This window comes from Alexandromys fortis, unplaced genomic scaffold, assembly GCF_014885135.2.
Source record: "Alexandromys fortis isolate MF-2015 unplaced genomic scaffold, M_Fortis_MF-2015_v1.1 scaffold_242, whole genome shotgun sequence".
Taxonomy (NCBI): Eukaryota; Metazoa; Chordata; class Mammalia; order Rodentia; family Cricetidae; genus Alexandromys; species Alexandromys fortis.
In genome coordinates, this window is record NW_026068123.1 from 188,232 (window position 1) to 199,757 (window position 11,526).

Genomic DNA, 11,526 nt, shown 5'->3' on the forward strand with positions numbered 1-11,526 from the left:
CATAGTAGCCAAAAGAACATTTTTATGCTAGAGGTTGGTAGAACACTCCTTTAATCCCAGCACTAAGAAAGAGGCAGGTGAATTTCTGAGCTTGAGACCAGCCTGGTCTACAGAGAGTGTTCCAGAACAGTCAGGACTGTTACATAGAGAGACCCTGTCTCTAAAACAAACCAAACAAAGATAAACAAACAACAAAAAATAACATCCTTGGGTGCCTCGCTTAGTTGTTTGTTTCTATCGTTATTATGATGGAGTGTGTGCTGTATACATGTGTTCACAGGCAAGCACTACACAGGCCAGAGGGAGACTTAAAACATCTGAGTTGTGTATGCTCCATCCTATTTTTTGTGACAGGATCTCTCACTGAACCTGGTGCTCACCTCTTCAGCTAGACTGGCTGGCCAGTGAGCTGCAGGGATCCATCCACATCTTGCTGCAGTGAGATTCATGTAGAAACTCCTCATCCTGCCTTTGACACGGGTCTTGGGGATCGAACTTTACCTACCAAGCCGTCTCCTCAGCTACTGTTTTTCTGTTTGTTTGGTTTTGTTGTTGTTTGTTTTAGTCAAAAATCTCCTTAAGACCATTTGTATCAGACTGCAGAGATGGCTCAGCGGTTAAGAGCACTAGCTGCTCTTCCAAAAGTCCTGAGTTCAGTTGCCGGCAACCACAAAAGTGGCTCACAGGGCTGGAGAGATGGCTCAAAGGTTAAGAGCATTGCCTGCTCTTCCAAAGGTCCTGAGTTCAATTCCCAGCAACCATATGGTGGCTCACAACCATCTGTAATGGGGTCTGGTGCCCTCTTCTGGCCATACACACAGACAGAATATTGTATACATAATAAATAAATAAATATTTTTTAAAAAGTGGCTCACAACCATCTATAATGAGATCTGGTGCCCTCTTCTGGCGTGTAGACATACATGCAGGCAAGATACTGTATAAATAATAAATGAATCTTTTTTTAAAAAGACCATTTGGGTGTGGGGGGTGGTGGCTCACACCTTTAATCCCAGCACTCGGGAGACAGCGGCAGGTGGATCTCTGTGAGTTCGAGGCCAGCCTGGTCTAGAGCTAGTCATTTGTATGTGCGGCATCCTCTCATTTTCTCATCTGAACTAGCCTGAGAGTGTCCCCCTGCCCCATACACATCTCTAGGCCAGGCAAGGCGCACACGCCTGTAATCACAGCATGGGCTTGGGGGGGAGGAGCAGAAGCAGGAAGACCCCTCTGAGTTTGAGCCTTTGATATATAACCAAGCGGTTTCCAAACAAAGCCCATTTTTTAAAAAATATTTATTTATTATGTATACAATGTTCTGTCTGTGTATATGCCTGAAGGTCAGAAGAGGGCACCAGATCTCATTACAGATGGTTGTGAGCCACCATGTGGTTGCTGGGAATTGAACTCAGGACCTTTGGAAGAGCAGGCAATCCTCTTAACCACTGAGCCTTCTCTCCAGCCCCAAAGCCCATTTCTTGAGGAAGAGAATCACACTGATATCTGTCTTTTGTTGTTTTATGTGTTTGGTCATTTTGGCTGCATATACATCTGTGCACATGTGTACAGTGCTCATAGAGACCAGAAGAGGGTGTTGGATCCCCTGGAACTGGAAATACAGACAGTTGTGAGGTACCATGTGGGTGTTGGGAATCCAAACCAGGTCCTCTGCAAGAGCAGTATGTATGTATGTATATATGTTTGTATGTGCATATTTACCTATCTCTCTACCTATCTATCCATGTATGTATCTATTCATATATGTATGTACATATCCACACATATATCTTTGTGTGTGCATTCATACATGTATCTATCATGTACATATGTATGAATTCACCTACCTTTCTGTCCATCTTGGTGGTGCTGGGGATAAACTCGAGGCTTTCTGCTGCTAGGCAAGGGCTGTACCATGAGCTACACCCCATTCAACTTTCTTTTTTAAAAGTAAAGGAAGTTAGGTGTGGTGGCACAGGTCTGTGATCCCAGCATTCAGGAACCTGAGACAGGAGGATTGCCACAATTCCAGAATAGTCTGGGCTATTTAGTGACACCCTGTGACAAAAACAAACAAAAACCAACAAAACAATACCGGAGCTGTAGCTCATTGTAGAGCCCTTGTCCAGCATGCCTGAGGTCTGGGTTCCGTTCCAGCACCACATAGACCGGAGATGGTAGTGCATGCTTGCCATCCATCCCGACACGGAGGAAGTGGAGGCAGGAGGACAGAAGTTCAAGATCATCCTTAGTGATTCATACAGTGAGTTTGAAGTCAGCTTGGAATACAATAAGACCCTGTTTCAGAAAGAAAAAAAAAAAAAAACCGGGCTGGTGAGACCTAAGCCCCAATGCTGGGAACCACATGGTAGGAGAGGGCTGGCTCCCAAAGTTGTCCTGTGCCCTCCATATGTGCCCTAGTGCATTGGGGCATGCACACCACGCACTCATGCACACACGCGTGCGCACACACATGCACATAATAAATAAATGTTTACGATTTTTAAAATCATAATGATCTATTCCGAAATCGGTGTAATCCACAAACAGAAAACACCATAGCATGTTGTTTGTCAGACTGCACGGCCTGGTTCCACTCACACATCCAGTTGGTAGTCGTCTTTAGGATTTTTATTTCGAACTGGACTGGGGAAGAGGTACCGCCTAGTGCAACAACACAGCTTCCATCTGTGTCCTGCTGGTCTGCGCAGCAGGGCAGATTTACAAACGCCCAGACTAGACATGAAGAAGGTAAGTCTCCTGTCCGTGACCACATTAGCAACCACCAACCCCCTTCCCCGAAACAAAACCATGCTGTCTGCCCCACCCCCCTACACTGGTTATGGCGGCGGCGGCTGTGCCCAAGAGGGCCCCTGTTCCCTCCGGAGGCCGTGGCTTATCTGTCCCCGACTGCGTGCTGGCCCCGCCCCCTGGAGGGAGCTGCCACTTGGAAGCTCCTGGTCAGCTGTGTCCGGCAGCTGCTGCTGACCCAGCTGTGGACTGGGGGAAAGGGGAAAGAGGAAAGGGGAGGGGAGGCGGGGGGGGACACGGAGGGGCTGGAGCCCTGGGCTTCCTGAAACTGGGGCTGCATCATGGACCACCTCAGGGTGCCCCTCTGGCCTCGGGTTGGCCCCCTCTGTCTCCTACTTGCTGGTGCAGCCTGGGCTCCCTCACCCAGCCTCCCGGACCCCAAGTTTGAGAGCAAAGGTAAGAGCTATATATGGGTACCCCCTCATTAAGTCGTAGAGGGCAATGCTACCTCCTGAATTTCCAGCTTGGGTCTCAGGGGCCACACATCCACGTCCTCTGAACCCCCAGATGGGTCCTACAGTCAAATTGGTTTCTGAACCTGATGAGGCATGTCAATGTCTGACCCTTGAGCCATGCCCAGGGGGAAAGTCTTAGAAAGGCTTAAGATTGTTTTAGCTGTTTGAAACAGGATCTCAGAAGGTAGACCAGGCTGGCCTTGAACTGCTAGGATTAAAGGCAAGTGTCACCCTGCCTGCGCTGTTTTTGTTTTGTTTTTGAAGCAGGGTCTTATGGTAGCTCAGGCTGCCCTCAAATTCACTATGTAACTGAGGTTGAACTTGATTCTCCTTCCTTCACCTCTCAACTACTGGGGTGACAGGTTAACCAACCCCTTTGGCTCTGTTTTGTGTTTTGAGGGACTCTGAGACGTGGTAGAATTCGGAAGGGCAGAGTAGGTCAGAGCTCCTAGTTGGAAGTGATCAAACTCACAGTGGCCCTGGAAAGTGGATAAGGTGGTGGGAGAACAGGACCCGTCTGCAGGCGACTGTAAACACGGTTTGGCGCGGCGTGTGGTGCTAGATCTCTTCCACTTCTTGCTAGGAGGAGGAAGGGGGGCGGGGGACACGGTTGGCGCTATCGGGGGGCAACCGGGTGCCTGCGGGGACCGATAGGAGGCCAGTACTCTGCACACACGCGCGCTAGGGCGGGGCCAGCACCGCTCAACTTGCAGGGTGAGTGGGCGTGTGCACGGGGTTGGGACAAAGCAGGCGGGGTCGCTACTGCGAGTTCTAGAGGTGCCACTTCTGCAAGACCCCTCGAAGGCCCTCTTGGAGAAGAGGGCGGGGCACTACAATTATCGGGTCTGCACAGGCGATAGGAGGGAGGGTTAGGGGACTGTGGAGTACAGACTTCGACTTCCCTGACCACCACCCACCTCCCCGCTCCATGGCAACCCCCCTCCCTAGCGGCCCTGCTGGCATCCCGGGGCTCCGAAGAACTTCTGTGCTTCACCCAGCGGTTGGAGGACTTGGTGTGTTTCTGGGAGGAAGCGGCGAGCTCCGGAATGGGCTTCAACTACAGCTTCTCTTACCAGCTCGAGTGAGTCTCCCAGGACTAGGTGACCTAAGGCGGGGTTCGGGGCAGCAAAGTTTCCTGAATGTCATAACCTGGAATGTCTCCATCGGTCTGAAGTCTTGGTTAAGGGTGACAGGCAGGGGTGGGGGTGGGGGAAATGGGCGGAGGGCGCCCCCTGGTGGCCGGGGTTAGAATAATTCTCCATCAACGGTCCATCATATTGGAATTGGGGCGCTCCAATGGAATTGGGGCGCTCCAATTTGGTCTCCACTATCTAAGCAAAAGAAATCAAAACCTCTCCAATCATCTCCTACCCTCCCGTTTATCCAATCTTTTCTTCTCGGTTTCTCCGGTCGCACAGGGGTGAGTCACGTAAGTCATGTCGCCTGCACCAGGCACCCACAGTACGCGGCTCCGTGCGTTTCTGGTGTTCACTGCCGACAGCGGACACGTCGAGCTTCGTGCCACTGGAGCTACGCGTGACGGCGGCCTCCGGATTTCCTCGCTACCACCGCACCATCCATATCAATGAAGTTGGTAGGTGAGAGGGGATGGGAGCGACATCGGTCGGGGTGGAGGCTGGGCTGTGTCCCTGCCTACCCGATTTGCTTCACTTTCTGCAGTGCTCCTGGACGCCCCTGCGGGACTGCTGGCGCGCCGGGCGGAGGAGGGCAGCCACGTGGTGCTGCGCTGGTTGCCACCTCCTGGGGCACCTATGACCACCCACATCCGTTATGAGGTGGACGTGTCTGCAGGCAACAGGGCAGGGGCCACGCAAAGGGTGAGCGTCCATTCAACCTCCCTGCGTCCTGGCCCAAAATACCACTCTTTTGGGTCCCCATCGCTGTTTGTGTTTTTTAAGATTTGTTTATTATAAATATTCTACAGGGTTCTGTCTACTTGTGAACTCAGGACCTCTGGAAGAGCAGTCAGTGCTCTTAACCTCTGAGCCATCTCTCTAGCCCCAACCATCGCTATTTTTTAATTGCTCTCTTTTCTGTGCTGGGTGCACGCTCGCCACTGTGCCCTTGAGGGGATCAGAGAACAACTTTCCTGAGTCTTTCTCGTTTTACCTCAAGGGTCCCCTGAGCGGCACCATACCTAATTGGCGCTCACGTTAGCTCACGCCCACTTTCCCCCCCACTCACACTTTGCTCAGGCTTCTCTCGGGCCTCAGCCCGGCTCACAACCTAGTTCACATCCTCAGATGTCAGGGAGGTGTTCTCTGTGAGGTGCCTGGCTCTTCCTTTATATGGCTCAGAGTCAGCTCTTGGCTTTGGGGGTCCTTGATCTGATTTGCCTGGAGCCAAAAAATGGGCCTTGTCCGTGATACCGTTACTTGAGTGCCCCCAAGTACCGTTCCCATTATTAGGGTGCTGACTAGATGCCTCCGTGCAAGCTCCCACATCTTCTCACTGGGTGCTAGATGGTAAAATTTTCTGGCTCCACCGAACCCTAGGTGGAGGTCCTGGAAGGACGCACTGAGTGTGTACTGAGCAACCTGAGGGGCGGGACGCGCTACACCTTCGCTGTTCGAGCGCGCATGGCCGAGCCGAGCTTCAGCGGCTTCTGGAGCGCCTGGTCTGAGCCCGCGTCGCTGCTGACAGCTAGCGGTGAGGCTCCAGTTCCTCGGAGAGAAGAACGAGGTGGGCCAAGCACCCGGCAAACCTCCCTGACCTCCTTCCTGTCTCCCAGACCTGGACCCTCTCATCCTGGCGCTGTCTCTCATCCTCGTTCTCATCTCAATGCTGCTGGCAGTGGTGGCACTGCTGTCCCACCGCCGGTGAGCCCCCAACCCGAGCTAACGTCAGATCTCTCTCTAGGGAAAGCAGGCTGAGGGGTGAGCACTGGCCTAGAGTACCCCGTTATCAGTGATAGAGTACAAGCCAGACCACACCCAGACTCTTGAACTTCCTTTCTCTCGGTCACCTGCTGGAGTTCTCTTGACCTCAGCGATGGCTCCTTCCCGCATTCTTTTGTGGGTTCCATTTCCCGATGTAGTCAACCTTGTAAAAACAACCAGACAGTTAATGGAAGAGATTTAAGCCCAGTGGCTTTAATGACCTGACCATGCTGCGTATTGATAATTACATGCTGCGGTATTTATAATTCCCAGTGCACTCAAAACTTTGCTCGTCCTACTTTTCCAGAAAGTACACATCCTGCCAGCCCTTCGTGGCCCTGGGTATTTACTTCGTTGGGAATCACGCACGCACACACGCACTTACGCATGCACGCATGCACGCACGCGTTTTGGTGGTTCCGGGGATTCCACCCTCAGCCTATGGAAAGGAGAGATGACTGGTGTGAGGGAGCCTGCACTGAACTCCTTTGCATCCTTCAAAACTATCCCAGACACCCTTTTGTAGGACCTCACCCCCCTGCAGGAATCTTGGCTTCACTGTGGTGGGGGGACCTGAGAGGGCACTGGTGAGTGCCCAGCAGCACACACCCATGGACTTCTTTCTGACTTCAACAGGACTCTGAAGCAGAAGATCTGGCCTGGCATCCCAAGCCCAGAGAGTGAGTTTGAGGGTCTCTTCACTACCCACAAGGGTAACTTCCAGGTAGGTGACCTGTTTGTCTTCTCGGCTCCTGGGGCTGCCCTGCTACCGCTTGCCAAGCCCAGGCCTCTGAGCAGGAGGGTGCTCTCTTCCCAGCTGTGGCTGTTACAGCAGGACGGCTGTCTGTGGTGGAGCCCAAGCAACTCCTTCCCGGAGGACCCACCTGCTCACCTAGAAGTCCTCTCAGAGCGCTGCTGGGGGGTAACACAGGCAGGGGAGCCACGGGCAGATGACAAGGGGCCCTTACTGGAGCCAACGGGCAGTGAGCATGCCCAGGACACCTACCTGGTACTGGATGAGTGGTTGCTGCCCCGGAGCCCATGCAGTGAGGACCTCTCGGGATCTGGGGACAGTGTGGACCCAGTGACTATGGATGAAGGCTCGGAAGCATCTTCCTGCCCCTCTGAGTTGGCCTCAAAGCCCAGGCCAGAGGGCACTTCACCTTCCAGTTTTGAGTACACCATCCTGGACCCCAACTCCCAGCGCCTCTGCCCTCGGGCACTCCCTCCTGAGCTGCCTCCCACTCCACCTCACCTGAAGTACCTGTACCTTGTGGTGTCTGACTCGGGCATCTCAACAGATTACAGTTCGGGGAGTTCCCAGGGAGTCCATGGGGACGCATCTGATGGCCCCTACTCCCACCCCTATGAGAATAGCCTTGTCCCGGACCCAGAGCCTCTGCACCCCAGCTATGTGGCCTGCTCCTAGGACGCCAGCCTACACCATCCCAAGCCCACAACTTCTTGAACAGGGCTGAAGGCCATACTTAAAGTCACAGCTGACCTCGGTCCTCTGCCCAGCCCATCCTGTCCAGGAAGCAACAGCCTTGCAATGTCAAGATAGACAGTTATCTGTCTGTACATAGAAATATATACATATCGATTTTTCTACCACTCTGTATCTGATTTGTGTGTGTAACTCATAGATGGAGTCGACTCCCTCCCCCGCCTTGTTCCTGCCATGCTTCATGGCCCGGGCTGGTTGTCTGTGCTTCTGGTTGCTCCTCTGACCTCTGCCCCCATCTTGTCTTTGGATTGCTCCATCAGACCACACACCACAACCAGGTTTTTTGTTTCTTACGTGGAACTCATGTTCCTAGACTGGCATGGGAAATGCTTTTACTCTGAATTCTCTTGCTAGCCCATATTTTATTTGAGATGTGGTAGCTGAAGGTGACCTTGAACTTGTGAAGCTCCTGCTTCTACTTCCCGAGTGTTTGGACTCCAGGCTTGTTCCACCATACCAAGATAATGTGGTGCTGGGAACTGAACTTGAGCTTCACACATGTGCAATCACTATGCACTCTACCACAGCCTCTGTAAAAACCTTCAAACCCCAACTTTCCCTGGACCTAGACCATGGGAAAGCATAGCTAAAGTCTTGGTGCTAAGATTGAAATTGTGGATCTGGCAAACATGAAGAGGGACCACAACAGTCAGGGCATGCTCCCTAGCTGCCAACACGAGCCACCTGAGACTTAGTGCCGCATCCACACTGCTCCTGGGGGGCACAAACCAACATCTACTCACCCAGATAGAAAACCAGATCCAAGCACTCGTGCCACCGAAGTCCAATTTGGTGACCCAATGAGTTTTACTGGAGTTATGTGCATTCCTGCACATGTGGGTGAGGGGTTACTTGCAGGAGTAGTGACTCGGACAGCTGCACCAGCAAAGCTCACCCCAGCACTGGAAGCCTGGAGCACCCTGCACAGCTGCAGACAGTTCCACAGGTTAGAGAGCATCCTTTCTAAGTAGCTCAGCTTGTCTGAGAGTTCCAGGGTCTCCCTGAAGCCTTTGAGTTGTTTACTTCCCAAGCTTAAGGAGCTCCCATTACAGGATGAATTATTCACCCCCCCCCCCTATACAACACCCTGAGTCCCGAGCTTACCTTCAGGATCGATTTTTTTAATTAATTAATTTATTAAGCATACAATGTACTGCTGACGAGGAAGGCACCAGGTCTCATTACAGATGGTTGTGAGCCACCATGTGGGGGCTGGGAATTGAACTCGGGACCTCTGGGAGAGCAGCCAGTGCTCTTACCCTCTGAGCCATCTCTTCCGTCTGTTTTTAAGATTTTTATATACTTTTGTAACACCCGGTTTTGTGTTACACCCTCGGTACAGTTCATGTGCCACTGTACCGTATGCGAGTCGGGCAAGGGCCTGGAGATTGAAAGAACACACAAAGAGACCAGGGTCATTCGAAAGGAGATCAGCCGAATGCCCTTTATTCAACCTTGGGAAAATCTTTATATACCTAGCTGCTGCACAAGGATTTCTGCCCAGGCAGATGGAAAATTACCATGCCAAAGATGAAGTCAACAATGCACTACAGCTAATCACCAGGTGAGACAGGGGGAGCACAGAAACAAACAGAATGCTTTAGTTAGCTGACCAAAAACTGTCTTCAAGATGCACCCCAGGAACAAGGGTAGACCCGGGCCCTACATCCTTTAATTTCATGTGTATGAGCGTTCTGCTTATATGTATGTATGTTCACCACTTCTTGCCCAATGTCCAAGGAGACCAGAAGAGGGCATCAGATCCCCTGGAGCTGTAGTTGCAAATGTTGTGTCTGATAGGAATGCTGGGAACTAAACCCACATCCTGTGGGAGAATTCTTAACCACCGAGCCCTCTCTCCAGCTCCCTAGTTTTTTTGTTTTGCCTTTGAGACAGGGTCTCACTATGTAGCCCTGGGTGGTCTGAACAGTCCATTGAAACCAGGCTGGCCTTAAACACACTAGGATTAACAGCCTGGCCCATTTGGGTTCTTCTGAGACAGGGTCTAGTGTATGCCAGAGTGGCTTAGGACAACCTTACACAGTGACCTCCTACACCTACGTCCCAAAGCTGGGCCTACCATTTTGCATATAACCATGCTCAAAATCAGTTTAATGCATTAAAAATGTATGTCCTGGGCTGGAGAGATGGCTCAATGGTTAAGAGCATTGCCTGCTCTTCCAAAGGTCCTGAGTTCAATTCCCAGCAACCACATGGTGGCTCATAACCATCTGTAATGAGGTCTGGCGCCCTCTTGTGGCCTGCAGGCATATAAGCAGACAGAATATTGTATACTAAATAAATATTTTAAAAAAATGTATGTCCTATACTCTATGTGGAGTGAGTCCACTCCCAGCCGTACACCCTACACACATGTGCAAGGGCATGTGTATGTTTAATCCCAACAGTATGTAAGCAGAGACACAGAGGTAATGGATACAGGCACCCATGGAGTAGGCAAGAGGAGTCAAGTATAGGAGCACACGCCAGAGGCCCTGCCCTCAAGAGATGGGGCTAGAGGATCAGAAGTTCAAGGATAGCCTCTGCTAAGTATTTATTTAGTCTGAGCCTAGCCTGAGCTACACAAGGTCCTGTCTGGGAAGAGAATGCAAGAGGTAAAGGAATGAACTAGGAAACGTGGCTGAATCTCATCAATGACAGCCAGTGGGCAAAGGAAGCTCCAGCTGACTATATTTATTTATTTAGAAGGGTTTATTATTTATTTATTATTATTAGTGTGGAGGGCGCGTGTGTGTCACCACCCAAAAGTGGAGGTCAGAAGACAACCTGCAGGAGTCAGCTCTAGACTCCAACCATGTGGGTCCCAGGAATCAAAGTCAGGCATCATGCAGGTTGGCAAGGTCCCTTCCCCACTGAGCCATCTCACCAGCTCTCAACAGTGCTAGTCTTTAAAAGAAAACCTACACTGTTCAGGTCTTTGACTCTGCAACTGTCCCCGAAGTCAGTGTTCTATCCAAGGGACACTGAGGACCAGAGAGGTTGTCACATGCCAAAGTTAATGACTGGTTTCTAGCACTTGAACCTTTTCTATCTGAGCAGGGCTTAGAAGCCTGGGTAGGCCATGGGGTGATCTTCATCTCTCCACTGGGTAAGAAAGTCACTGACCACTCCATCCTGGGGCTCAGCGGGCCCGACGCCAGGCTGGCTCGAAGGCAGTACTGCTGTCCCAAGCCTAGGGCATCTGGCTGCAGCCAGCACTGTGCAGGAAAATACCGCTGAAGCAATGTCAGATGTGGGACATCACCGTCTGCTTCTTTTTGGGTCTCAAGGGCCACCACAAGCCCGCAGCTGCCACTGGCTCCAAGATGGTGGCTAAAGTAGGCAACAGTATCCAGAAGCAATGCAGCCAAGTAGGCGGCTTCCTGGGCCCCTGAATCTTCTGCTAGATAGTCTTCCAGGCCATCCAGCAGAAGAAGGGACGGGGCAGGCCCTGGGGCCTCATGGGCAGAGGCTAGCAGCTGGAGAAGCTCTGGAACTGAGGATGGGTACTGGAATCGAACCTTCTAGAAGACAGGAAAAGGCAATATTTAATATAGGAGGCCAAGATGCCATACTATGGCTGCCATGGCTCTTCCACTCTTTCCCAGTCGAGGCTCTCATGCTCCATACGCAAAGTTCAGGATGAAGCACCAGCAGCCTTTGCCCTTCTCTGTCACTGGCCTTTGTTCAGCAGGTATCATGGCTCACGTTACCCAGGATGAGAAAACTCATTATGTAGCAGGATGGCTTGATACTAAGGAAACTCCGAATCAGAGGGGGAGAGAGAAGGGGGAGGGAGAGGGGAGATGAGAGAGAGGAGAGGGGAGAGAGAGGAGAGGAGAGGAGAGGAGAGGAG

The 11,526-nt window shown here is 51.6% G+C and overlaps 2 protein-coding genes across 3 annotated transcripts in view; one reads left to right on the forward strand and one right to left on the reverse strand.

The window, feature by feature from the left end:
• Window positions 1-1,503: 1,503 nt before the first annotated feature.
• Epor (erythropoietin receptor) lies at window positions 1,504-7,774 on the forward strand. Of its 2 annotated transcripts, none has more exons than XM_050125614.1 (8): window positions 1,504-3,204; window positions 4,212-4,344; window positions 4,682-4,857; window positions 4,944-5,101; window positions 5,780-5,933; window positions 6,016-6,103; window positions 6,800-6,887; window positions 6,981-7,774. In XM_050125614.1, the coding sequence occupies exons 1-8, from the start codon at window positions 3,090-3,092 to the stop codon at window positions 7,590-7,592; spliced, it is 1,524 nt and encodes a 507-aa protein (XP_049981571.1). In that variant the 5' UTR covers window positions 1,504-3,089; the 3' UTR covers window positions 7,593-7,774. The 2 variants fall into 2 exon arrangements, with proteins under 2 accessions (XP_049981571.1, XP_049981572.1); XM_050125615.1 differs by having other exon boundaries at window positions 6,996-7,774.
• Window positions 7,775-9,086: 1,312 nt separating this feature from the next.
• The window catches only part of Swsap1 (SWIM-type zinc finger 7 associated protein 1), a 3,466-nt gene continuing 1,026 nt past the window's right edge, over window positions 9,087-11,526 (reverse strand). The window contains exon 2 of the mRNA XM_050125519.1: window positions 9,087-11,194. Within this exon, the coding sequence (XP_049981476.1) occupies window positions 10,601-11,194 (594 nt within the window). The 3' untranslated portion in view covers window positions 9,087-10,600. The remainder of the gene's footprint in view (window positions 11,195-11,526) is intronic.

Bases quoted from the DNA above. Each gene is read 5' to 3' on its own strand.
- Epor (XM_050125614.1), top strand. From the start codon at position 3,090: ATGGACCACCTCAGGGTGCCCCTCTGGCCTCGGGTTGGCCCCCTCTGT. The intron at 4,858-4,943 runs GTAGGTGAGAGG...CACTTTCTGCAG, and splicing joins CATCCATATCAATGAAGTTG to TGCTCCTGGACGCCCCTGCG. The intron at 6,104-6,799 runs GTGAGCCCCCAA...TGACTTCAACAG, and splicing joins GCACTGCTGTCCCACCGCCG to GACTCTGAAGCAGAAGATCT.